This window comes from Micrasema longulum, unplaced genomic scaffold (assembly GCF_059751315.1).
Source record: "Micrasema longulum isolate JH-2025_06_02 unplaced genomic scaffold, ASM5975131v1 h1tg000707l, whole genome shotgun sequence".
Lineage (NCBI taxonomy): Eukaryota > Metazoa > Arthropoda > Insecta > Trichoptera > Brachycentridae > Micrasema > Micrasema longulum.
Window position 1 is genome coordinate 918,393 of NW_028277903.1, and position 27,505 is coordinate 945,897.

The following is a 27,505-nucleotide window of genomic DNA, read 5'->3' on the forward strand; positions in this document are numbered from 1 at the left end:
TGACTAACCCCAGGATCAAATAATATACTTTTGTATTTATCAAGATATGACATAGTGTCAAAAAAAAATAAAGCGCTCTTATGTAAGTTGAAAAAAATCACATGCGTCGATGTTCTACAATCATGACTAACTATAATCTCTAAAATGTCCAAAAAAGTTTTTTTATTTTTATTTCAGTGCTATCGGCGTTTATTTATTTGTATAATATTTATTCAGCGGTAAGAGGACTAAGTGTGACATGTCACTCTTTTAGGCATATTGAGTTATATAATAAAGTACTTTTCATTGATCAGCATAGAACAAACGATGGCCTTAATTCTCCAATCCCCGTCTTTGTCGTATTTTTTATATTTTTTTAAAGCTAATCAACAGGCTTATTCTGAAAGCCCTAACAGAATTGATTGAATTCCTTTTTTTAAATGTTTTAAACTATTCTTTTATTGTAATATTTAAACCCTATAAATTGTATACATGGACAACGTCCGTTAATAAATAAATAAGTAGCTTTTGCAAAATAATCGTATATAAAAGATTGTCAGCGTCGCATTTTTCGCACATCCGTCGTTGTTCTGTGACCACGACGAATTGTTCATATTGTCACTGTCCATATCAATTTCACAATTCAATTTCGGTTAGCGCTTTCTCATTAAAAATGCAGAAATTATATCCGTTTTTTCGTTCATCTATGTTTTTTTCCATTCTCTACATTCAGACAAATGTACCGGAAGCAAATAACTATGAACAGGAAGTAAACCTGATTCGCAATATATCACAATGCCATTCAGCTGTTTTTTTATTTACTTAGAAAATAATACATTGTTATCACATGCTTTTTTGCAATTTAGAAAACGGCAAATTGCGGTAAAAATTCCAAAAAAACTTAAAATATGCGACGTGGTTACTTGATAACAGAACAATAAATTATCAAAACTTATAATATATGAAATCAATCACTGATTTGAGTCTACTGAACACTTTATTTTATATTTGCAAATATAAAAACAAAAATTTCGTGACAATGCCATGTCTTTCTCGGTCTTCCTCGTCTTTAGCATCCATCGATATTTTTTATTTTTTTATTTATTCACACTCTTTATCAAAATACAATTCCATGTTTACTTTGCCCAGCTAACAAGGGTACATACCCCGTTCCAAGCTAGGCAATTACATTTTAATATATTATAATAGTTAACAAATTAATATAGAGCACAGACAAACAAAATATAAACTTATTCCGATACACATTTTGATTCATGTATATGAACAGACATACACATATATACACACATATATACACATGTACATACACACATACGTACATACACACATACGTACATACACCCATGCGCATACACATACATACATTCATAAAAACATAGACAATTTATTTATGCGAAACTTCATGGTTGTCATCTATAAATATATATTTATTAAGAAATTTTATTTTATTTTATTGAAATAAACGGCACTTAGTGCCTTTTACATATTAGTTACAAATACAATTAAATATACATACATGTAAGCATAATTATAAGTAATACAGAGCATTTAAAACAATAATATTAATTTAGAAAGTCTAAGAAATATAAACTATATAAAATAATAAAATATTACCAGTTGTAGAATTATGGATAAAAAAAGATAATTTGGTATTAGAAATACTTTGAACCAGTTAAAAAAATAACTAAGAAGTAATTTTGAATAACATTAAAAAAATATATATATATGTATTATTATTGAAAACTAATATTTAGATAAATAGTATATGTTTATGTATAAAAATATATAATGATGTAAAAAAAATGAAAAAGAGAAATATTTTTTACTTATAAATTAATTAATTAAGAAAAGAAACGAAAAAAGGAAAAAAAAACACTAATAAAGAAGTTTAAAACAAATTTTTAACAAAAGTAACAAATAGTTACCTAGAACTATTACTAATAAAATAAAGAAATAGTGTTTTATTCCAAGACAAGTTATAATAGTCTGACTTAACCAAAGATGCAGTGGTGCGCTAATGAATTATCCAGTTTATAATCAGTTTGTAATCGCAAGTGTATTTTTTCGAACAAGATTGTAAAATTTTAGGTTTAAAGACATATTTGAATTAGTGTATTTAAGTCAGCCGAGTAATCTCGTGTAATCCAGTAGTAATAATTTAGGCCAATAGAGGCGCAACTGGTCGCTGTATGGAATAAAGGAATATGATATAAATTTAATAACCAAAGAAAAGTAATAAATTTTTTTGGTGATGTGTTTTTTCCTAATAATACTACAGTATTATAAAACATTACTTACAATGTCAAAAAAATATGGTAAGCTGCATGTAATCGATTATAAGGAGCATTCGCCCCTGCCATATAGATATCTATCATATAGGATTACAATTATTCAAAAATAGTGTATTGAAAGCTTTTGAATAAAACTCCTGTTGATCCCCTTTTCTCTTACATCACTTCACATTACATACATTAATATTGTTAATTTTAATCAAATTTTTCTACTAAAATTTGTATTACTGCGAAAATCGATTTACCTTTGGTTTAAAATCTTCTCCTTATATTGCTTTTTCAAATTTTAAATATTACTCGCTAAACCTGTTATTACTTCTTTTTTCTCTGCTGCATTGACATGTTTTTATACTTTTAAACTACTTTTAATTACTTATATTGTAAATGTATATGACATCAATATATTGCTGCTCTTACTATGTGTCATTAATTTTGAAGATGCTTTTTAAATTTACATAAATTTATTTTCTTATTTAAAGATTCTTCTTATCGTTTCTTTGAATCCCTTAAAATATGTATGTGTATATTTATGTTTTTCATTTTTAAAATAATGTTTTTATTTTATTTTATTTTTACATCTAAGCATGTTTTTCATTCTTTATTTTAATTCTTAACTTTTAATTACTTTTACAAATTTTCTTATTTTTTTTATTGTTGGGGCCAAAACTAAATTGAGCAATATTTCGTTTATTAAATAATTCTTTACAGAACGCATTTAAATTACTAACTTCGCTCCGAAGATTTGGCGGGTTAAAATAATACTTTTCAAAGAACGCTTTATTGGTTAATTTTGTATACCGACTAGCAATTTCAGATGTTATTGTTCGGCTTTGCAACGTGTTCATTAATTTCAAAAGTGTCGTATATCGTGAATTATGGTTTTATGCCCTTTTAAATGTTGTCTGACTGAAGTTGAGCTATTTATTTTTCTGTGTATACTTTGTACCCTTGTATTTTTTATGTAATATTTTAAAGAACCGGGCATTTGTCCTATACTTAAGTGTTAAGATCCTAGTTTAGTTTATTGTTTTGTGTCCAGGATGTTAAAATAATAATAATAATAATAATTATGGATAACTTATATAGCGCCATTTTCGTAAAATAATACCTCAAGGGCGCTTTACAAAGTGATTATATAAAGATATAAATTTAATTTTAAGATATTAATTTAAGAAAAATAATGTACTCTTTCATATTACTTTTCCACCACATGCTAAGAATTTATTCAAATGATTTAGAGAACAAGTGGGTTTTAAGTTTCTTTCGAAATATCACTTCACTCTCACAGTTTCGAATTTCTGCTGGGAGAGCATTCCATGCCGTAGGGCCTGCGACCGCAAATGCACGTTCGCCGAATTTAGTGCGCTGTTTGCGTAGAGGTATAATAACTTTTCCTTTTGACGTAGATGTAGCTGATCTAAGCGTAAGACGTCTGTCAGCTAGTTCATCTGGAATGCAGAGTTCCCTTAGATATTCTGGATATAATTTAATCTGTGAAACTTTTAACAAAAAATTTAATAGTCTTGATATATTTAACACTCCATACAATATGTACAGAAGAGAATAAATAGGCTTGATTCATGCTCTTTATTCATAATTCATTTAATAATTAAATAAATGCAATTTTCCACTCTCACTTTCCTTCAATCATCCTTTACCGCTCCTTATCAATTTCCTTCTTTTCCTTTCCACTATCTCCTTGTTTTGTCCATATTTATCTTATTTTAATATATAGTATATTTACTATTTATATAGTTTAAACTTCAAGCCGTCGTCGTTTTATTACAGTATTATTTAGTGAATACATATAATTGGATGGCGGGCCCTACTATGTATACATTTTATATAGTTTTTTTTAAAAAAATATTTATTTAACCTGTACATCTGTTTGTATTCGAAATAAATAAAATAAAATAAAATAAAATTTATTGAGGAAGAGAAATCTCGTAATTGTTTGAAAAGGTCTTTGTTTGGCACTAAAATATCAGTATTTTTTGTAGAATGCAATTGAAATAGGTTTTGAAAAGCTTGTGGGAGAGGAACAAGCTTTAGTCTTCATCTTGAAGTCTGCAAGTGCGCTTGTAGAGTTGCTGACGGGAAGTCAGACGTCAGGCCGTAGCAGGCGAAGAGTGTACGCATCCTCGAGTGTTACGTGTATTAGGTAAATGTGTTTACCTAGGTAATTATTTAAAGAAACTGCAGCTATCTTTGGGGATAGTTGCAATAATTATTATTTCTGTGACATTCAATAGTGAGCCTCTAGAGACGATGAGGGAAGGTCCTAAGTGACAGGCGAGGCTTGTACGCATCCTCGAGTGTTACGAGTTGCGAGTGTGAGGGAGTGATTGCCCTGTGGTTTTATTTGAGCTGATTTGTTTGTTTAATGACTATGTGCCCGCTCAACTTTCAGACTGTTTTCTATTGTAATTTATGTGACATTGCGGAATTTAGAAAATAAATAATATTTTGAAGAAACTGTGTGTCTTTTTCCTCGTTCGCATGTCACCCGAGATTGGCGAGACCGTCGAAGCGAGAACCCTGCACCAGCTGGCGTGAACGATATTTACTTTAATTTTAATTTTTAAACCGCAGAGTGTGTGCGGACCAACTACTGCTTTACAAAATTATGACAGGAATGGTTGACTGTACAGAGCTGCTTGGTTTAATATCAATACATGTGCCAGCCAGGATTTGTAGACGGTACCACCTGTTTCAAGTACCAATGAGTAAAACATCGTATCTTAAAAATGCTTTTTTTCGTAGGACTTTTTCAATGTACAATACAAAATTTAAAAATATAGATTACACAAACATCACTCTGTCAGATTTAAAATTTACACTAAAAATGTATTATGTAACTCAGTAGACATTATAATAATAAATATGTACATCTCCCCTCCCCTCCTTATCCTCTCTTCAAGCATTTTTGTCCCATCCAATTTACGGTAACTTAATGTTCTTAAAATAAATATTCAAAAAATCTTTGATTATTGAGTACATGAAAATAACATTTTGATATGTATAAATTGTATGTATTTATTTGATATGTAATATATTTTCTTTACTAACTTTGTATACTAATGTGGAAATCTGTTATTAGTTCTGAATTTATACACTTTATCTGTTTGTTTACTAAAAATATGTATGTAGAATTGTTGATTTCCTTAATAAAATAAAATAAAATAAAATAAAATAAAATAAAATAAAATAAAATAAAATAAAATAAAATAAAATAAAATAAAATAAAATAAAATAAAATAAAATAAAATAAAATAAAATAAAATAAAATAAAATAAAATAAAATAAAATAAAATAAAATAAAATAAAATAAAATAAAATAAAATAAAATAAAATAAAATAAAATAAATAAAATAAAACAACTTCTTTTCGTGTTTATTTTCCTTCTCTTTTTTGTACTTTAATTGATAAACTTACATATAATTACTTTATAATATGGAAACTTTACTGGTCCATTAGAGTTAAGTCTAACTGTGTAAAATATAAAACTATGTAACTGTACTGTATGTTTCCTAAATAAAATAAAAAAACATACATAAAAAAATAATATGAATCATCACAATTGATCAATTATCACAGTATGCACGACGCGACATTTTACAATATTATAATAATACCTGCACTTATAATTAATGTTTATTTTTTTATCACTATGGGCCAGCAAGCACGTTTTTTTAATCGTGTCTGAAAAATCGTGACTTGCCGTATTGGAATAGAAAACATAATATATAATATTTTTAATCAAACAAACCATGACGTCGTTTCCCCGTAGGGGTAGGTAGAGAGCATAAAACGCCACATCACTCTGTCTTTGCATGCAGATCTCGCTTCCTCTTACATTTGATTAGTTTCTAAAATATATTTCTGTAATTATATTTCTATGTAAATATTTTTTTTTTTTAAGGAAAAACAACAGTTGTTATATAAGAATACAAAACATAAAAAATAGTACATACATCCAGTTAAAGTTTTTTACAAATATAATGAGAGAAAATTTTACACAGTAAAGAGAAAAATAATATATTATATATATAAGACATGAGAAAAAAAAAAGAGCTCGTAAGAAGGTTAAGGGATGAGGAAATATAGTGGCGGAGTGGAGGAGAGGGAATTTTATAATATAGTTGACCAATTCATAATTTTGATATTATAATAAAATAAACATAATTAAAGGAACATAAACTTATTACACCTGACAAATATTTCATTTTACAGTGTTTCAAAAAGTTTTTTTTTTAAGTCGAGTATATAAACAGAATTAAAATAATTATTGAATTTATTGCAAATAGACATGCCGTCACTAACAGAAACACATCCACAGTGCATTATTCTAGGTAAAGTTTTGTTATTAGATCTTTTAAAATTTGTGTATGAAATTTGTGTATGAAAAAATAAAAATAATAAATATATATACGAGTATACATATTTCATTTATAAGTTGTTGGGTAGATATACAGACATCTAAGTTAAATCGACTCACATCAAGAGAGGCGAAGGAATTATTAGGTAGATAGACAGATAAGTATGCCCATATGTCCATTCACATTGTTTAATTATTTTTTTATATCTAAATATGTTTTTTATGCAAAACTGCTTTGTTATATATATAGTATTTATGTAAAATAATACTTTTATATTTAATTTTTTAAGTTTTTCACATTATATTGAAATGTTTATATTATTTTTAATGTGTATCTTTTTAATGTAAAAGGCACTGCGTGCCGTGTATGTTAATAAATAAATATCTTTGTTAATAAGCGTTTAATTTAATTTGCCAGGGTTTAATATTTTCAAAAATGATGTATGATATGTACGTATTAAATGCATGTTTGTACTTAGGTCTTCTAAAGTGTTAACTATTGTTAACTCTAATCGTAACTAACTGCTTCCATTTCCTTCCAGCCAGATATACTGCCACGGCCCCCTGCTGCACACAGTCCAGATGGCCGGCATCTACCGCGACTCCAAGACCTTCGTGGACATGAAGCTGCGCCGGCCCGAGGAAGAGACCTTGCGCCAGTTCGGGGCCCTGATGAACCGGACCATGAGTGCGCCCAGCAGAGCTGACGTGGAGCAGTTCGTCAGAGACAACTTCGACAAGGAGGGATCAGAGTTTGAAGAGTGGGTACCCAGCGACTGGAAACAGAAACCAGGTAATGACAGACATATTCTTTCCAACCTAAAGTTTTTTGATTTTTTCATTTTATTTTATCATCATCACGAACGTTCCCAATCCGCATCTAATGGTGCATAGGCCAACACATTGCTAATCCAACCGCAACGTATTTTAACAATGTTTGATTATGTCCAAATGCTTGCAGACTTGCTGGATTTTCTCCCTAGGGAGTTATTCATATTTAAATTTATTTCAACAGAGAGGGAAAACATTTTTGAGAAGTGAATACGGAAGTCTAGGCATTTACAGGGCTTCTGACCTATCATTGGCTGGTTTAAGTGGCCACTTTACACACTGTGTAACATTCGATAGCCGGATGAATCTGACCCGCGTGATAAAGGTTTCAGCTCTTTTACTTCACAAAAGTCAACAGATGGAAGAGTTGAAGAAATGTGGATGTTCGAACATGGGCAGAATGGTGAATGTTACACAGTGTGTAAAGTGGCCACTTAAACCAGCCAATGATAGGTCATAAGCCCTGTAAATGCCTAGACTTCCATATTCCCTTCTCAAAAATGTTTTCCCTCTCTGTTGAAATAAATTTAAATAGCAACGTATTTTAATCATTTTTGTTACACGAAGGTAAGATAATCAGTTTGCACTTCAGTTCAGGGACTATTCAATATCAGCATCATCGTGCCCTGACCGCACCCGATAGTGCATAGGGCACCGCATTGGTATACTAGATACAGCGTACATCGAACATCTGTTATGTGAAGGATATCTCACCCACGTGATAAAGGTATCAGCTCTTTTACTTCACAAAAGTCAACAGACGGAAGAGTTGAGGAAATGTGGATGTTCAAACATGAGCAGAACGGGGAATGTTACTCAGTGGGTAAAGTGGCCACTTAAAACAGCCAACGACAGGTCATAAGCCCTGTAAATGCCTAGACTTTCATATTCACTTCTCAAAAATGTTTTCCCTCTTTGTTGAAATAAATTAAAAAATGAATAACTCCCCAGGGCAAAAATCCAGCCAGTCTGCAAGCATTTGGACATACTCAAACATTGTTGAACTAACTACCTGGTAAAAGAAGAAGCATAAACATTGAAAATTGTTTTCAAGCGTTGCCTAGTAGGTGATTTGGTTCAGCCGCATGAATCTCACCCACCTGATAAAGGTTTCAGCTTTTTTGCTTCACAAAAGTCAACAGACGGAAGAGTTGAGGAAATGTGGATGTTCAAACATGAGCAGAATGGTGAATGTTATACAGTGGGTAAAGTGGCCACTTAAAACAGCCAATGACAGTTCATAAGCCCTGTAAATGCCTAGACTTCCATATTCACTTCTCAAATAATTTTCCCTCTATGATGAATACTTTTAAAAAAAGTTGCAAAAAATGTCATCTAGATTCTATTCGTAAACGATTATTTATTAATTAAAAACACTTCTTACTCATTTTTTGTACAGTGTAAATGGAGGTTAGATTTCTAAACGTCCATGTGCTATGTAGCCGCAAGACGCGTTGTCCTTAATTGAACCTTAATGGAAGTGGGGAATTAGAATCCCAACCGCCTATGCGCTCTGTAGCTGCAAGACATATTGGTATGATGTAATAACTTATATTTACATATAAGTTATTAATTTAAAAAATACTCGGTACTCTTCCACTTATTTATTTTTACCAATTAGCGCTTTCACCCTCTAATGGGCATCTTCAGACTGGTGAATATTATACAGTGTAAGGGTAATTTATATAAAACTAAATATTATCTTAAGTGTAGGTATATTTAAAAATAAGTTGAAAAATATACAATACGCAATATTTCAATGGAACAGAGTGAGACAAATGATTGAAACATGTGTTGGCGGTGTACTTTAAGAGGATATTCTATTCTTCTTCTTCTTATGGTTCCTCTCCCCGATGGAGGTTGGAAATCATCATTGCGATTCTTACTTTATTGGCAGCTGCCCTGAACAAGGACTGAGTGCTGCAATGGAACCAGTCGCGCAAGTTCTTAAGCCGAGAGATGCGCCTTCTACCTGCACTGCGTCTCCCTTCAATCTTTCCCTGTAGAATGACTCGCCTCTCATCACATGCCCAAAGTACTCAAGTTTTCTTTTCTTTATAGTCTTCAGTACCTCTTTATCTTTTTCCATCCGTCGGAGAACATCATCGTTTCGGACTCTATCCACCCAGGAGATTTTTAATATCCTCCTGTAGCACCACATTTCAAAGGCTTCGATCTTTTTTGAAGTGTTTTGGGTGAGTGTCCACGTTTGGACGCCGTAAAAAAGTACCGAGAAGACGTAACACCGAGTAGTGCGCATTCGGAGGTCTAAATTAAAGTCTCTACTGCAAAGAAGGTCACGCATCCTGAAAAAGCAGTCTCGCGCCACCTCTATTCTGACTTTGATCTCTTGCGAGTGATCCCATTTATCATTCAGCCAGCATCCCAAATATTTATATTGATGAACTTGTTCAATAAACTGCGCTCCAAGTTTTAAAGTCATTGGGAAAGTTTGTGGCTTTTTCCGAATAACCATACATTTAGTCTTGGAAATATTCATCTCTAGCCCTTTATTCAAACTTGCATTGATATTCTATTATATAAAAAATATTTATTGTTTTATTACAATCTACAGAGTCCAACGAAGGGGGCTAATAAGGGTGAGTTTTTTAATGCTATCTGCTGATTTACTAAAATTCTATTTACTAAGAATTGTCAATAAATAATTTAAATGAAAAAAGCATATTGGTATGTTTATTTTACAGCAACCTTGAGATGATTTTCACAAAACTAGCGCTGTATAAATTATCTTAAATAAATAAGTTGTTACATAATACATCTAGAAATAATATTCATGTCAGTTTATTGCAAAGAATCATAAAAACTCCTTTGTAAAAGACAATTTGTAAAGGAAACGTGGACTTTTGTGTTATTTCCACACTGCTAACACTTTCTTGAGAACTTTTCAATATAATGATGTTAAATACGATTTGTTTTGTTGCAAACTGTGTGGCAAAACCAAACTTATTTTTGCAATCTATGCAAAACGTATTTAGGATATTTACTGAGTATTAAAATTGGTTAGATTTTTAGTGGTCAGACCTAATATTTACACAATAATAATAATCAACAATATTTTGAGTTTGTCCTATTTTTGTAGACAAGGACTGGATTCAACTCCCTGGAGAGCTGTTTATATTAACATATTACAACAGAGATACAGAACATTTAGAAGTCTAGGCATCTACAAGGCTTATGACCGGTCAATGGCTGGTTTAAGTGGCCACTTTACACACTGTGTAACATTCGCCATTCTGCCCATATTCGAACATCTATATCCCTTCAATTCTTTCATCTGTTGATGTTTGTGAAGTTAAAGAGCTGAAACCTTTATTTGTGCGGGTGAGATTCATCTAATTGAATTATTTCACCTACATACTAGGCGACGTCTGAAAATTTTATTTTTTCAATTTTATTAACAATAATTTATTTATTAATATGTTACACAGTGTGTAAAGTGGCCACTTAAACCAGCCACTGACAGGTCATAAGCCCTGCAGATGCCTAGATTTCTATATTACTTTCTCTTAAATGTTCTTCATCTCTGTTGATATGATAATGATAATAATCACCGTGCCGGGAACAGGGTGAACGGTGCACTATACTTTGGCAAACAAATGTTTATCGCAGGCGGCTAAACTAGCAATTCACAACGGAGTTCTAGTGCCAACTCTAATGTTTGGGAGCGAAGTATGGAATTGGAAAAATGATGATTAAAGTAGGTTAAATGCTGTCAAAATGCGATCCCTCAGGCTAATGTGTGGTAAATCGATGTATGATAGGTGCACAAATGTCGAAATCCGTGAACTGTGTAAGGCTGAGACATGCATTATCGACAGAATCAAAATAGGGGTGCTGCGTTGGTTCGGACATGTAGAGCGAATGGACAGCGAAAAAACGGCTAAAAGGATGGATGCAGAAAACGAGGAAGAACGAGAAAGACATGGCACAAACAAGTTCATCAAATACTTGAAGATGGACATGTTAAGAGTATGAATAATCGGCGTGCGTGCACGAGAAGATGTATGAATGTAAAGGAAGCGAGGTTTGCATGCAAACATAGAGTGATATGGCGTTCTGTCATTCTGCCTACCCCTACGGAGAAACGGCGTGATGATTTATTTGTTGTGTTCATAATAATCACGATTTATTAACAAAAATTACAATAACTTTATCTACTACATGTTTTAGGTAATAGATTTCTCTGGATTATGTCTAGTCTGCCCAACTAGGTACAACCTGTTTTAAGGCAGACATTTTTATGCAAAACAACAATAACATTATTATCTACTAGTTAATTTACTGTTCAGTTATGCAATATTTCATTACGCTATTTATTATTTAAGAATGTTTTTCAGAAAATTTTCCGATTTTTCTCTACCTAAATCCAGTAACTAATTTTTTACATATTTATTTATTTGAATTCGGTTAATATATCGTTTAAAAATAGGTAAATATCACATACTACGAATACCGATAAAAATATTTGAAATAGGTTTAGAAAAATTAATTGTATTTTCAAAAACAATATAGGTGTAGTGGAATCTTTTTGTGTAAATGAATTGTATTTTTAAAATCAATATGGGCGTAGTGGAATCTTTTTGTGTAAATGAATTGTATTTTTAAAATCAATATAGGCGTAGTGGAATCTTTTTGTGTAAATGAATTGTATTTTAAAAATCAATATGGGCGTAGTGGAATTTTTTTGTGTAAATGATTTAATAAAAAATCAATATGGGCGTAGTGGAATCTTTTAGTGTAAATAGTGTATTTTTTTTAGGCAGCCTCCGTGGTGTAGTGGTCAAGACGCTTGACTCACACACGAAAGGTTCCAGGCTCGATTCCCGGTGAGAACACAAAAAATAAAAATGTGAATTTTCTCAAGCCTGGGTGTTCTGTGATGTAATTCACCACTGTAGTTGGGCCTCCTGGCCTGTTGTGGTGCAAAAAAAATGTATTTTGTTATACATAAAATACAGAAGTAATTCAATGCTGTACAATAATGTAGAACTTAACCGTGACAAGAATGAAGTTAATTTAGGATTTAAAAGTCTTTGGTAAAGTAAAGTAAAATGAATAGCCGCAGGATCAAAAACCGATTAAATTATAAAAAAATATGTCCCTACAAAAACGCGACATGTTTGGCCTTGATAATTGTGACGTCAAGATTCGTGACGATGTTCTATTTAAATGTGACGCATTAGGGACGTGACCAATGCAATGGACATTAAATTAAAAAATATTTTTTATACTACAATAAGTAGTAAATATTTTTTTTTACTCTACGGTATTTCATTGGCCTTATTAATTTAAAATAGTTTTAAAAAGTGGTATTTTCCTATTACGATACTTTCTCAAAGCATCCTCTAAATGATTAATTTTTTAGCTTAACAAACAAACACAGATAAACCATCACGCCGTTAAGGTGATTCTAAACTAAAATATGAAACTAACTATTCATAGATGGTGCTTTTATAATTTTTTATTAAAAAATGCAATTTTTACGTTTATTTTCAATGGAAATTTTACAAAACTTGGTTTGCGGAAACTTTACACTATATTGATTGTAACAAATACCATAACCATATAATTAAGGTCCTTTTCACAAAATGGTGTACAAAACAAAAAATAACTTATCTTATGCGTCTGTTTGATGTTTGTAAAATAGTCCTTACCTTCATGTAGCAAAAATGATCAAGATACACTGCGATTGGTGTACCAATGTAGTGCCCTATGCACCATTAGGTGCGGAAAGGGAACGATGACGATGAGTCCTATGCCGTCGGCGTACGTAATATTTTTTTCTTTCAAATTTTACAGTGATAAGTCATTAATATATAAAATATTTATTAGTGGACCCAAAATAAATCCCTGTAGTACTCCGAAATTTCCTGTTTCCTTGTTCAGTAGTTCCTTCGCACGGTGCTGACTAGTTGCTTTTTGCCAAAGCATTATACTTTAGACCCTCGACCTAAGGTCATTATAAAGAGCACATTTTGCCAACCCACAGTAGGTATCTGGGCTTATTGAGGTTGTCTCAGCTCCTAGCCTCGCTAATTCATCAGCGGCCTCATTACCTTCTATGTCTAAGTGTTCAGGTACCTAAATCATTTTTATGCTGTTACAATCAAAGACACAATTAAGCGCTTTTATTTTTATTTAAATTTTGAATTTATCTCAACAGAGTTCAGTGCTTTTAGAGCTGCCTGACTGTCTAAGAGAATAAAAATTCAGAATTTTGTTTTCCTAATAAGCAAAATAAAATGACATTTCAGCAGATAGCACAGTTGACTTGATTGCAGAAGACGCGGTTTGAAGTAAATCCAACAGCTCTGCTGAATAATTTGCAGTTTTTGCAGGCTGGTGGTCCTTGTGATTATTTTATCTTTGTTTGCAACCAAACCTGATGTAAATTTACTTTTGTTCCAGCTTTTCTTGAGAACATCCGAGATCCTCAACTCCGAGTGTGGGCAGCTGAACTCCACCGTCTCTGGCTCCAGCTAGGAAGGAAGATGAGGTCTGATGTCGCCATGAATCCCCATCTGTACTCTATTATATACGTCGAGCATCCAGTAATAGTACCAGGTAAGAGGACCTTTTACTTGTGTTTTTGGGAAAAGGTGCCTTAGAAGAATTCTGGACGTGCGGTGGTTTTACTTTTTAAGGAATGTAAAAATAATAAATAGCTGACACACCAACCTCTGGGCCTGTATTACAATGGCAAGTTGACATTTATCCTAAATTTTGTGTGTATTAAACAAATTGCGTAGGTGTTGTACACATTTAAAAAAATATTTAGAACGAACAAATTTTTTTTAAAGAAAATATTTTTAAAAAACAAATGGTTGCGTACTTCTGCAGGGGAGAAGCGAGGGGGGTGCGGCCGTGCAGTTCAGACTCCCCCCTCCTCGTTTCTCCTCTGCAGAAGTAAGCAACCATTTGTTTTTTTAATATTTCATTTTTGTAAATTTTATTCGTTCTAAAAATTATTTCAATGCGCCAATATGTCTTCTTGCTCATACTGATCATCGTGGTTTCGGATGTGACAGGGTTTAAAGAACACCCTGTGTGAATAACCCTAGTTAGATATTCAAAGCAACTTGAAATAAATGTATAAAATGATAATAAATAAATAAAATTACATTATATTCGGAGCATATCTAAATCAAAGTACGCAAAGAATGAATGTGGTCAATTTCGATGTAGCCACTCCTGAGTCCTGCCTGTTCAGATGATTTGTGAGATTGCTCGCTCCCTATCTAACCCAATATTTTAAGAACCTGAGCTTTATGGAGGAGATTTAGTAATAAATATGAAATCACTTGTCCTTCACTCTTGGTCCTGGCTCTTTAAAAACCAAGGTTTGGGGGGCTAGAATTTATTTACGGGGAACGTTATCATGAAGTTTGAGGCATGGATGAATTAAGATGACAACTGAGATAATTTGTAATGATGGTTTCGCTTTCAGGTGGCAGGTTCCGTGAATTCTATTACTGGGACTCTTTCTGGATAATCAAAGGACTCTTACTCTCCGAGATGAAGCAAACAGTCCGGGGAATGCTGTCCAATTTCCTTTCTATTGTGGATAGGAATGGACACATACCAAACGGTGGAAGGGTGTACTACGCCATGAGGTGAGATGTTAACCATTTAAGAAATTTCTCGATAATCTAATCAATAAATAGCATACGTAGTTCTATGTTCTATGAAATTGATCCGGAATCTTGAACAGTTGTTTTCCGCTGCTCTCAGGTAAAAACCCCGAAAAGGGAAATCGAGTGGAGATTTGTCGGCCTTAATTGCAGTGGTTGGCGCTTATCCTTACCATTTTTGAAGTTCCGGGTTCAACACCTGGCAGCGTATTGCCAAATTGTATACTGAGAAACCCATTGTCTGTGCTAGACCTATTGTGCTCTTTAATATGCATCATTGCATTGACGCGAACTACAAATGTGCGCAGAACAATCTGTATTCGTATATATGAGGGTAGGCTGAAAATTAATCGTCACATACTTTTAGAACGCGAACGAAATGATCTTCAGATGCGTGCTAGGTGGCATGTGGAAGTAACATTCCTCCTCTATACGCATGCGCAGGTTTGAAGACGTTGCGTTCGTCCAGTGTATTTTGAGGAGTTGAAGTACGAAGACGTGTTCTAATGCTATGCGTTGGCATAGACAGCGTGCTGTTATCGAAACTGCTGAAAAAGTGACTCCTTCTGAGATTCATCGTCGTTTAAAGGCTGTTTATAGTCACGATGCTGTTGATAGGTCTACTGTAAATCAATGAGTAGTATAATTTCATGGTTGTGAGCTTGGAAAAGCTATAATTGTTGATGAAACACGCAGCGGACGTCCGATCACTGTCACAGACGATAGTGATTTTCCTGTACTCAAGACAGACCCCAAGGGTAATCATTACGCCTTGGATGATAAGGTGAAAGCATCTTTCAAGGCCTAAATTCGAGAAAAGTCTGAAGAATTTTTCAGTAACGGAATGAAGAATCTTGTTACTTGTTGGGAGAAATGTGTTAGGCTTAACGGTGACTAATGTACTTTTTTCTATTTGTTTTTTCGCGTACTACGAGCATGTGTGCATTTTTTGAAATTGTACTATAATTGAAGGAATTCCACAGAAAACTATTTTAATAATAATAAAAGTCACTTGAAAGCGCCCAAAATTAGGCGTTTTTATTGTTAAACCTTACGAGTTCACAGGTCACTCGGTCGAGTCACAAGTTATAAGATGCACCCGAGTACAGCCGAACGTAATCCGACACATCCCGACTCGGAACCTCGATCAGTCACTAAATTTAAATAAGAAATATAGCCTCGCGATATCAAGAAGGATAATATTGATTGCAGATCCCAGCCTCCAATGTTGGTGCCGATGGTTAAGACGTACTTTGATGACACTCAAGATCTCGACTTCCTCAGGAGAAACATGCACACGATGGAGAAGGAATTTCGCTTCTGGATGACCAACCACACCATCAATGTTCAGAGAGACGGAGTAAAGTAAGGCAAATAATATTATGTATTTTTTTTTATATTTTGCAGCAAAACAATCAAACAGGTAAAAATAGTTGACCTGTGGGAGTTCAATTCTATAACTTGCATTGAAGTCTGAGGAACGGACGCAGCAACCTCCTATAACAAGCGTCTTGAGGATGCGGCGGTGGACCTGGCTTGAACACGTGCTGCGCATGCCTCGGGAGAACCTAAACCCATGTTGCTTCTTCTTTACACCTTCGCTGTCCTGGAAGGCTTTGTTTGGGAGGAGGCGAGAGTGCTGGCTGGCGATGGAGTCTCCTGGAGACGTCTGACGATGTCCACATGCTCCACTTGGAGCCGATGTGGAAAATAAGAAGAGGTCTGTGTGCAAAGACAGTTGTGTGGCAACATCTAATAAAAGTCTTGAATATTTTCTCCAGTAATACGACATAATTTCTTCAGCAAATCTTTAACTTTCTGATAGAAGAATCCTAACTGACCTAATATTACTTTATAAAGTGATCAATTCATTGATTGACTGTCCAGATTTGCTGGAGTTGGTGTGTTTCCGTGTACCTGGTCGACATACCCGCCACAGATCTCCTTTTTGTTCTGCAAGTTCTAGGACCGACTATCACATGCACTCGCCTATCCCTAGGCTCCACAGATATGGCAATCAGTATGAGGACAAGGCTGATGTATTTGGTTCTCGACTTGATAGTTATAAAACGAGTCTGGTTTCTTTTTTTCTCTCGCAATATTATTCTTAAACTTTTCTTTATATTTAAAAATGTTTTGTTTTTTCATATTTATGTATTTATTTCGTTAATATCTTTGGCTGCTTATGTGTATTTACCTTGTTGTAACTATTGTTATAGTTATGCAATTTCATAATTTTTTGTTATGTATTTATACAGGATGTTCTTTAAACCCTGTCACATCCAAAACCACGATGATCAGTATGGACAAAAATACATTTTTTAAATTAATTTTATTTATTTAATAGCATAATTATACATTTTTACAATTTAAAAAAAATTCACTTGTTATATTTTTACTAAAACTAAAATCCCACCAAGCCACTTTTTGTAGCTTGTTGGTGAAGATTATATTTATACTGACTTAATAATATTATTTACATTTATAAAAACAATGAATAACATATAAAAATTAACAGCCGGAAAGATCAGAATAAACATGTTTTTACAAATAATAATATATAAATTTATTTTTTAAATACAAGAAAATATATGAAAAAATAAAATATTTACACCTAAACTACTATTCATATATAAACTCTTGATCGAGTAGCCACTCTCTTATTTTGCTCTTGTTACAATGTGAGTTGAATTTAAGTTCTTTTAGTAATAAATAAAAAATTCTAGGTACTAAATATTTGAGAGTTCTATTTCCATATTTATTACATACTTTTGGTACTACCAAGCCATCATTAGACGTGAAGCGTGTATTATGGTTATGTTTGAGAGGAAACTTGAATGTATTACTATTAAATAGTTCCAAAATGATGCAAAGCATATTAGCATATTTCGAAAAAAATATTTAGATGAAAGAAAATTTTCAAAAATAAAATATTGAAAAAAACAAATGGTTGCTTATTTCTGCTGGGGAGAAGTGAGGGGAGCTCGGTTGTCGGGTATCTGGCTCCCCCCTCCCCCCCTCATTTCCCCCTTGCAGAAGTAAGCAACCATTTGTGTTTTTTGATATTTTATTTTTTTAAATTTTATTCGTTCCAAAAAGTTATTTTAATGTGTCAATATGTCTTCTTGCTCATACTGATCATCGTGGTTTCGGATGTGACAGGGTTTAAAGAACACCTGTATATGTATTTTTTTTCATATTTATGTTCAATAGTTAAAGGGCCATTTTATGCCATTTATGTAAAAATAAATTTAAAAAATTTTTCAATTAGCAATCAAACTAATTGGAGTCCCAGCTTTCTCCCGTCGCTTAGTTGGATTATAGTTAGTAATTTTTAATTTTTAATTTTATTTATTTATTTACACTCTTTATCAAAATACAATTTTACGTTCAGTTTGTCCAGCTAACAAGGGTACACACCCCGTTCTAAGCTAGGCAATTACATTTTAATATATGATAATAGTTAACAAATTAATAGAGAGCACAGACAAATAAAATATAAACTTAATCGTATACACATTTTGATACATATACATACACACATACACATATATACACATATATATACATACATATATACACACATACTTTAATGAAATTTTATCGACTTCTCTTGGCTTAAAATCTTCTCCTTATATTGCTTTTTCAAATTTTAAAGATTACTTGCTACACTTGTTATTCCTTCTTTATTTTTTATTTTTTCTCTGCTGCATTGGCATGTTTTTATACTTTTAAACTACTTTTAATTACTTATATTATATATGTAAATAAAATCAATATATTGCTGCTCTTACTATAATGTGTCATTAATTTTGAAGATGTTTTTTCAATTGACTTAAATTTATTGTCTTATATTTCACATAAAGATTCTTCTCATCGTTTCTTTGAATCCCTTAAAATAAATATGTGTATATTTATGTTTTTCCTTTTTTTTTAAAAAAATGTTATTACTATTTTATTTTATTTTTACATCTGAGCATGTTTTTCATTCTTTATTTCAATTCTTAATTTTTAATTACTATTACAAATTTTCTTCATTTTTAATTTTTTCCTTCTCTTTTTTATAATTTCATAATTAACCTTACATATAATTGCTTTATAATATGGAAACTTCACTGGTCCATAAGAATTAAGTCTAATTGTGTAAAATATTAAACTTTGTAACTGTACTGTATGTTTCCTAAATAAAAGAAAAAAAAAAAAAAAATACATACATACACCCATACACGCGCATACACATACACACATTCATAAAAACATAGAGAATATATTTATGCGAAACTTCATGGTTGTCATCTATAAATATATTTTTTTAAATTATTCTTTATTTTTATATTTTATTTTCGACATCCAGTAAGAATCTCTAATCCGTGGCATGCATCAACTTTTCTGACTCCCTACGACCAATGTCATGAAAGAGCGAGGTCAACACTTTCCGCGACTTGACAACACTCCCGTCTTTCCACGATTCTGGCAAAAGGTTATGGACCTTTTTGCCTACGTATTAGTGTTGTCTCGATGCCAGAACAGTGTTGACCCCTTCACTTAGTATCAGATCCCTATTGGAGTATCTTGTATTATGGTTGTGGTTGACGCTTGGGTAAATGTCTCTATTTATGTATGTAACCACTACCGTTCTCAATATATTTAGTACTCTGGATTCTTTGAAGAGCAAGACACTTGGATAACGAAATGTTTTTTTTTTAAATACTCTGGCTAATCACCTATTTATGGATACTTGATCACTTGTGCAAAAAATTGATCGGTAATAATTGATGTATCTGTTTGCAGTTATAGGCTGGCGCACTATGCAGATGGTTCGAAAGGACCAAGACCAGAGAGTTACAGAGAGGATATTGAAAGCGCAAGGTGAGTACACTGAAGCGTCTTTTTTCGTGGTTATGAAATAACACGGTACAAAGATGATATTATTTTAAAAGTAAGATTGATTCAGTTTAAGTGCTGCAGAGCAGCGTTTATTTAATAATTAAAAAACACTTATAAGAATTTTTTACCCACTAAGTCTAAAGACTTTTTAAAAAAAATAAAAAAATTGTAGGGTCCACAGTCCATAGTCGATGACACACACGTGTTAAATTAGTTATTTTTTTATTTTTTTAAATATATATTTGGACCCCTGTATTTAGTAGCCTTAAGTGTCACGTACAAGGCTAAGGTACTCGGAAAAAATCGTTTTTGTTTGTCTTGGAAATGGGATGTTCGATCACTGATTTTGGTTTATTACCTTTATGAGTCCAATCACCATTGTCGCAAAGTTCAAGAACAATAGCGCGTGATAACTACTTTTAACTACAGTGTGAATATCTGTTAAGGATATTCCATCTTTCCTGCGTTCTGCTTCAATGGCGTTGCAGACTGAAGAATGGGCACTGAAATAACAGATGTTCGATACTCTGTGAAGAAATATCATCGCATGGACAATAGTCATCATTCCTCAATTTAAACCTATGTAGATAACTTCTCATAGCTCCGTGTCCGGTAAAAATTTGGGTCGTTTCGAAAGTACTTTGGTGATGACGACGGAAGTTTGCTGCATCAGCCAGCGTTGGGAAAAACATTTTAGTGATTTTACCTGTAGAAGAGCGCGATAATGATTCTCCCAACGCTGCTGCGTATTTTGTTTTATACAGCGTTTAGCAAAGCTAAGCGGAAATTCTGAGAAGAAAGGTGGTTGAATTAGTTCACCTGAAGTAGACTAATGACCGATGATGCAATGTCATCATTTTCCATCGAATCCAACAGTATTTCACATGAAATCAGAGGGGAACGTTCTACAGTACATTCACATCGTCCCTACCATGAAGAAATGAACTACAAAGAAACGTCGTCTATAAAGAGACCAGCCAACGTCAGTCAGTTCAGTTCACGTCAGACCAGCTCGACGACATCACACAGTTCCAGCATGTAGTTCGAGTGCAGTTACTTCAACCCATCATCGCCGCTACGCTCGTGCTAATCAAGTGCTGTATCTTATCCTCCATGTAATAAATACGCATTAATCACCATCCTCGTGTCTTCTCTGTCAATCTCTAACTGGGGTAGGAACTCCAACCAAACCCTCAGCAACCTTTATCTTACAATTTTTTTATTTTTTGGGGATATCAACAGTAAAACATGTAACAAAAATATAACAAATAAAATATACAGAAAATAAAACCAATGACAGATATCCACAGAAATACACGTACAATACATACTAGTGTGTTTGTGTGAGTGTAAGTGAGTGAGAGGGTGGGTGGGTGGGTGTTATATTGGAATGAGGGTGGACATGTGTGTAAATATTATTGCACAAGTGTCGAAAATATAAATATATATCAAATATTAAGAATTAGAGATAAAATAAAATAAGACTTTATTATTGAAACTAAGTATAAAATAAAATTCTCTCATTAACGATGGCGGTGGGTGTGAAGGTGAAATACGGCGACGTGTTGGTATTGCCAAAAGTGCTATGAGTCGGCTGGTGAAGATCTGGAAGAATCGCAGTATAACCATTAAAACCAAAAAGAGACTGGTGAAGGCCTTGGTTTTCTCAGTGTTCATGTATGGTGTGGAGTGTTGGACACTGAGGGAATCTGAAAAGAAAAAAATCGAAGCTTTCGAGATGTGTGTTGGCGGCGAGTGCTGCGGATTCCGTGGACGGCCAGACGTACGAATGCATCTATTCTCCAGGAACTGGACATAGGAGAAAGACTGATATCCATGTGCGAGAAAAGAATCCTGCAGTTCTTTGGGCATATTTCCAGGGGAGATTCTGATAGTTTGGAGAAAACTATTCTCCTGGGAAGTGTCAAAGGGACAAGGTCGCGTGGACGTCAACCGACAAGATGGAGCGGTACAGTCACTGAGTTATCAGAATCATCACTGACGAATGCATATAGAAGAGCACAAGACCGTTTCAGATGGAGGGAGACTGTCCACAGACGAGCCATGCCTGGAGTCAGGCGTAATCACCATCCTCAGACATGAGGCACGGATTGAAGAGAAATAAAACAAAAAAGTATGTTTTAAGACGCGCATTTTAAATGTTATTTTTTTACAATCAAATGGATCAATAAAGGAAAGTTCAAATTATATTCACGAACAAAATGTATAAGTGGAGAGTTCTGGGCATAATTCGTACGAACTGCTGGCACATGAAATAGAGAGCTCGACGTGTGACGGGTGCGGTAGCCGGGGACATTTAATGATAACTCCGACATAAGAGCCGGACTATCAAGGCGTCCACTGAGTATGTCATGAAGCACCCCCATGTCCAACAGCAGACGGCGATCTTCTAAAGTAAGCAAGTGGTGCTTTTTGCAGGAAGACATATAATTGAGATCGGTATTTAGTGGGACACATTTTTTTTATGACAGACATATTACATTTATTTTATTTATATTTTACAAATTTATTTATAAACAGGCACTATAAAGTATCTAGAAGATATTTCTTCAGTTCTTTTTTTTTAAATTTGAAGATCTTTCATGTTAATGATGGTTTGTGGATCATTGAACAACCTTGGAACCACGCAATTTAATGTTCGCTCTCCGAAGTAATTTGTAATTCGGGGAACAAACAGGGAGCCCTTAGTTTTTAATCTAGTGTTGTGAGTGTGGGAAACTCTTTTTTTATATTCCGGATCAACAAAGTTATATACAATCAATTTGCAGTCACAAAGTTGTTTTACCGGCAGGACATTACAGAATTCAACAATGCATAATTATAATATTAGGTGCCAACGTAAGTGTTGTAAAAATTACCTGGCGATGCGCCTACTTTCATCCCTGTTTTTCCAAGTCCATACTTCGCTTCCCCAGGTGACAAAATAATAAATTAAATATAAATGAACTTCATACAGGTGCGAAAGGGACGGGATTGAATTTGGCGAGAGATAAGGAGACAGATATAGGAATTTATTTACGCTGTGATGCATTATCAAAACGGCCTAACCATTACCACCAAAGGTAAAACGAAATGGTAAAGGTTAGGTTAAGTTAGTCATTCACAGAATTAAAAAAGTGGGTCATTGAAAGAGATGTTCTTGTTTACTTAAGCTAAATTGCTAACAAAATATGTTTTTTTTTGGTTTTTTGTCTATGTATGATCAGTATGTATGTGTAATTTGGTTGATAAAATCGTGTTGTCACGTAAAACTGATCAAATCAGTATACCCACGCGCAGACTATGCCTATCGATTTTTTTTAAAATCATTATTTTGTTCAATTATTATTTACATGTACTGCAATAAAAAAAAATATTTAACGAATATTTTATGAAAATACATAGCAAATTGTTTTTTTTTTCAGATTTTTTGACACACCAGAAAAGAAGGAAGAGTATTACGCAGAATTAAAGGCCGCTGCAGAATCTGGTTGGGACTTTTCCACCAGGTGGTTCATTCTCAATGGAACTAATAAAGGTACACATGCCAAATATTTCGGCAAATTACAAAAATTGTCCCCGCCTACGAATTTTAAATAGTCCGCATGAGCGTGTTTTGAAATTCCGTTGCAGTAGTTTGAAAGCAGATTCCAAGACTTCGAGAGTAAGAAACAAAATTTACAAATTTTTATCAACCCCTTCAAAATCAGTTTGACTGAAATGATTATCTATACTGCCAATAGTCAGTTAGAACTCACTGAACGACAAAATCATTTTGCCCTAAAAAAAAATTTTTTTTTTTTTTTGTTTTTTACAATAAACATAAGTGATAAAACAGAGTATTAAAAAAATTGAGCATAATTACACAGCAATAAAATACATATTAATAGTAAAAATAGTAAAAAAAAAACCCACAAAGGCGTGGCCTGTTATTTTTTTTTCAAGAATTAACGGTACAAGTACCTTTTACATTACATACATACATAAGTATTTACAGTGGAGTATATACAGTAACAACTTTTTCAATGCCCTATTAGAAAGAACATAATTAAAATATTGATTCCACACTAAAATGTTTTACAAGTAATTGTTCATAAGCTGGAAATTTCAATAAAAATACGTCACCTAAATCCGCATGTTTATTACCCAGCGCGTGTAGACGATTCAGTACTGAATTGCTAGAATATATTGAGATATGATTGTTGCAGTGATAAAGTTGAACTAACTGTTCGTGGGTATACAAGAAAATGTTACTGAATTTGTACTCCTATAATAAATAATTTACCGAAAAAGTATCTTCGAAACTACAACATTCCTCAGAAGATTTTTTAAATATATATTCATTTCGATAACATACATCGGCATAGTCAAGGAGTGGAAGAAGTAAGCTCCAGAGCTTGTCCAGACTAACGTTTGCTTAACATTACTTGGCAAGAAATTCTGCATCCTTTTTTTTCTCTTCAATCCGTGCCTCATGTCTGAGGATGGTGATTACGCCTGACTCCAGGCATGGCTCGTCTGTGGACAGTCTCCCTCCACCTGGAACGGTCTTGTGCTCTTCTATACGCATTCGTCACTGATGATTCTGATAACTCAGTGACTGTACCGCTCCATCTTGTCAGTTGACGTCCACGCAACCTTGTCCCTTCGACACTTCCCAGGAGAATAGTTTTCTCTAAACTATCAGAATCTCCCCTGGAAATATGCCCAAAGAACTGCAGGATTCTTTTCTCGCACATGGATATCAGTCTTTCTCCTATGTCCAGTTCTTGGAGAACAGATGCATTCGTACGTCTGGCCGTCCACGGAATCCGCAGCACTCGCCGCCAACACCACATCTCGAAAGCTTCGATTTTTTTCTTTTCAGATTCCCTCAGTGTCCAACACTCCACACCATACATGAACACTGAGAAAACCAAGGCCTTCACCAGTCTCTTTTTGGTGTTAATGGTTATACTGCGATTCTTCCAGATCTTCACCAGCCGACTCATAGCACTTTTGGCAATACCAACACGTCGCCGTATTCCACCTTCACACCCACCGCCATCGCTAATGAGAGAACCTAGATAAATGAAATTGTTGACTCTTTCTAAGTTGCGCAGTAAGGATGATGGCGCTACTTTATTAGCTCGATCAATGATCTTAGTTTTGCTCATATTCATTGTGAGTCCCAGATCTGAACTAGCAGCATCTATTCGGTCAATTAGTTCTTTCGTTTCAATATCTGACGATGCTATAAGTGTGGTGTCATCAGCATATCTTAGGTTGGATAACTTCCCTCCTGCAATTGTGAACTTACATGTCTAGCCGTTAAGTGCCTTTCGAATGATATATTCACCATATATATTAAACAAGACGGGAGATAAAATGCAACCCTGCCTAACACCTTTTCAAACTGGGAAGTTATCTGATAGTTCATAGTTAAAATTCACAACTGCAATTGCATTCTTTTAAGTGAGTGCAAACTGCTATAAAGGTATTATGAATACCCTATTGCGTTCAAAATGTTGATTGCTTGTGTTTCCATAGGTAATCTCACAAACCTGATGACCCGTTCGATAATCCCGGTGGACCTGAATGCCATCGTGTGCTGGAACGCCCAGTTGTTAGCCGAGTTTCACGATATTCTGGGCAACCCTACCGAGGCTGATAATTACAGGATTATTGCCAACGAGTGGATAGTGTCAATCGATAAGGTAACATTTTGAGATCTCTTGAACAAGTACAAGAATTTGCGTATCTGGGAAGCATTGTTTTAAGAGATGGAAGAGTTGAAAAAGATGCTGAAAGAAATTGAATGCAGGCAAAAAATGAACGGTGCGCTAAGTACAGTAATTGCTAGCAAAAATTTGTCAATCGAAGCTAGACTGGCAATGCACAATGGAGTTTTAGTGCCAAAACTTATGTATAATGAAACATCAACTGGCAGAGCAACTTAATATTACATTTTCTTAACCCATTGTATTTTTTTAAATATACACAACTCTAACCCAATACCGAATTAAAAAAGGAAAAGGTAGGACATTTGGTCAAAATTAACACAACATTTTTTTTAATCAACATCCTGTAGATTTTAAACGCGTTAGTGTGAGTTTTCTGAACGCGCCAGCTTAAGTTAAACCTCCAGTACAGTCCTGATTTGACACCCAATGATTTTCAGTTATTCCCGCATATCAAAAATAAATCGCGAGGTCAACGTTTTTCGACCCCTGAAGAAGCGATTGATACATTCAAATCACATGTTTTGGAGGTCCCTAATTGGACTGGAAAAAGCGCTTCAAAAATTGGTTCAAACGCATGTATAAGTGTATTTAACATATATTGAACATAAATATGAAAAAAAATTACACATATATAAAAACATAACAAAAAATTTTAAAATTGCATAACTATAACAATAGTAACAAGTAGGTAAATACACATAAGCAACCAAAAATATTAACGAAATAAATACATAAATATGAAAAAACAAAAAAAGGAAAAACATTTTTAAATATGAAGAATAATATTGCGAGAGAAAAAAATAAATCAGACTCGTTTTATAACTTTCACGTCCAGAACCAAATATATCAGCCTTGTCCTCATACTGATTGCCATATCTATGGATCTTACGGATAGTCGAGTTCTTGTGATAGTTGGTCCTAGAACTTGCAGAGCAAAAAGGAGATCTGTGGCGGGTATGTCGACCAGGTACACGGAAACACACCAACTCCACCAAATCAGGACAGTCAATTGATGAATTGATCACTTTAAAAAGTAATATTTGGTCAGTTAGGATTCTTCTATCGGAAAGTCTTAAAAGATTTGCTGAAGACAACAATTGATTATAATTAAATAAAGCCGCTGGAATATGAAGTTTAAAATTAATATATTTTAGAAATTTCTTCTGGACGCGCTCGAGTGAATCAGAATGTACACGATAATGGGGCGACCAGACTGGAGAAATATATTCTAAACAACTTCTAACCAGGAGCAATAAAGTGACTTGATTGGTGTGATACTTTCATATTTATTATTAACCCTACAAATAAATCCCAACATACTTAGCGCCTCATTTGGAATCTTGTCAATATGTTTGATAAATGTAAGTTTATCATCAAAAATTACGCCAAGATCCCTAATGAAATCAACTCTTTCAATTGTTGCGTGGTTCAACAAATAGTTAAAAATTAAAGGTTTCTTACTTTTAGAAAAGGAAATAACCTTGCATTTATCTATATTGAGAAAAATATTATTTTTATTGCACCACTCGTGAATTCTGTTGAGATTCATCTGCAGGGTATTGCAATCATCAGTATTATTTACAACTCTATAAAGTTTAAGGTCGTCAGCAAAAAGCAAATATTTTACTTCGCTAAAAATTTCAACAATATCATTTATATAAATTAAAAATAAAATAGTGAGCGCACTCCCATAGCAATGTACAGGCCGGGTGACAGTCACGTCACGCTAATGTCGCCAGCCGC

General features: G+C 33.6%; 1 protein-coding gene across 3 annotated transcripts in view; it reads left to right on the top strand.

Annotated features, from left to right (window-relative positions):
- LOC148279537 (trehalase-like) overlaps positions 1–27,505 on the top strand; it is a 139,455-nt gene that overhangs the window by 101,602 nt on the left and 10,348 nt on the right. For all 3 annotated transcript variants that reach the window (XR_015822842.1, XM_088229771.1, XM_088229772.1), the window contains exons 3-9: positions 7,212–7,462; positions 13,930–14,085; positions 14,969–15,134; positions 16,365–16,517; positions 19,944–20,021; positions 23,465–23,577; positions 25,569–25,735. Coding sequence is in view for 2 of the 3 variants with exons in the window: in XM_088229771.1 (XP_088085897.1) it covers positions 7,212–7,462; positions 13,930–14,085; positions 14,969–15,134; positions 16,365–16,517; positions 19,944–20,021; positions 23,465–23,577; positions 25,569–25,735 (1,084 nt within the window). In the remaining variant the exon portion in view is untranslated. The remainder of the gene's footprint in view (positions 1–7,211; positions 7,463–13,929; positions 14,086–14,968; positions 15,135–16,364; positions 16,518–19,943; positions 20,022–23,464; positions 23,578–25,568; positions 25,736–27,505) is intronic.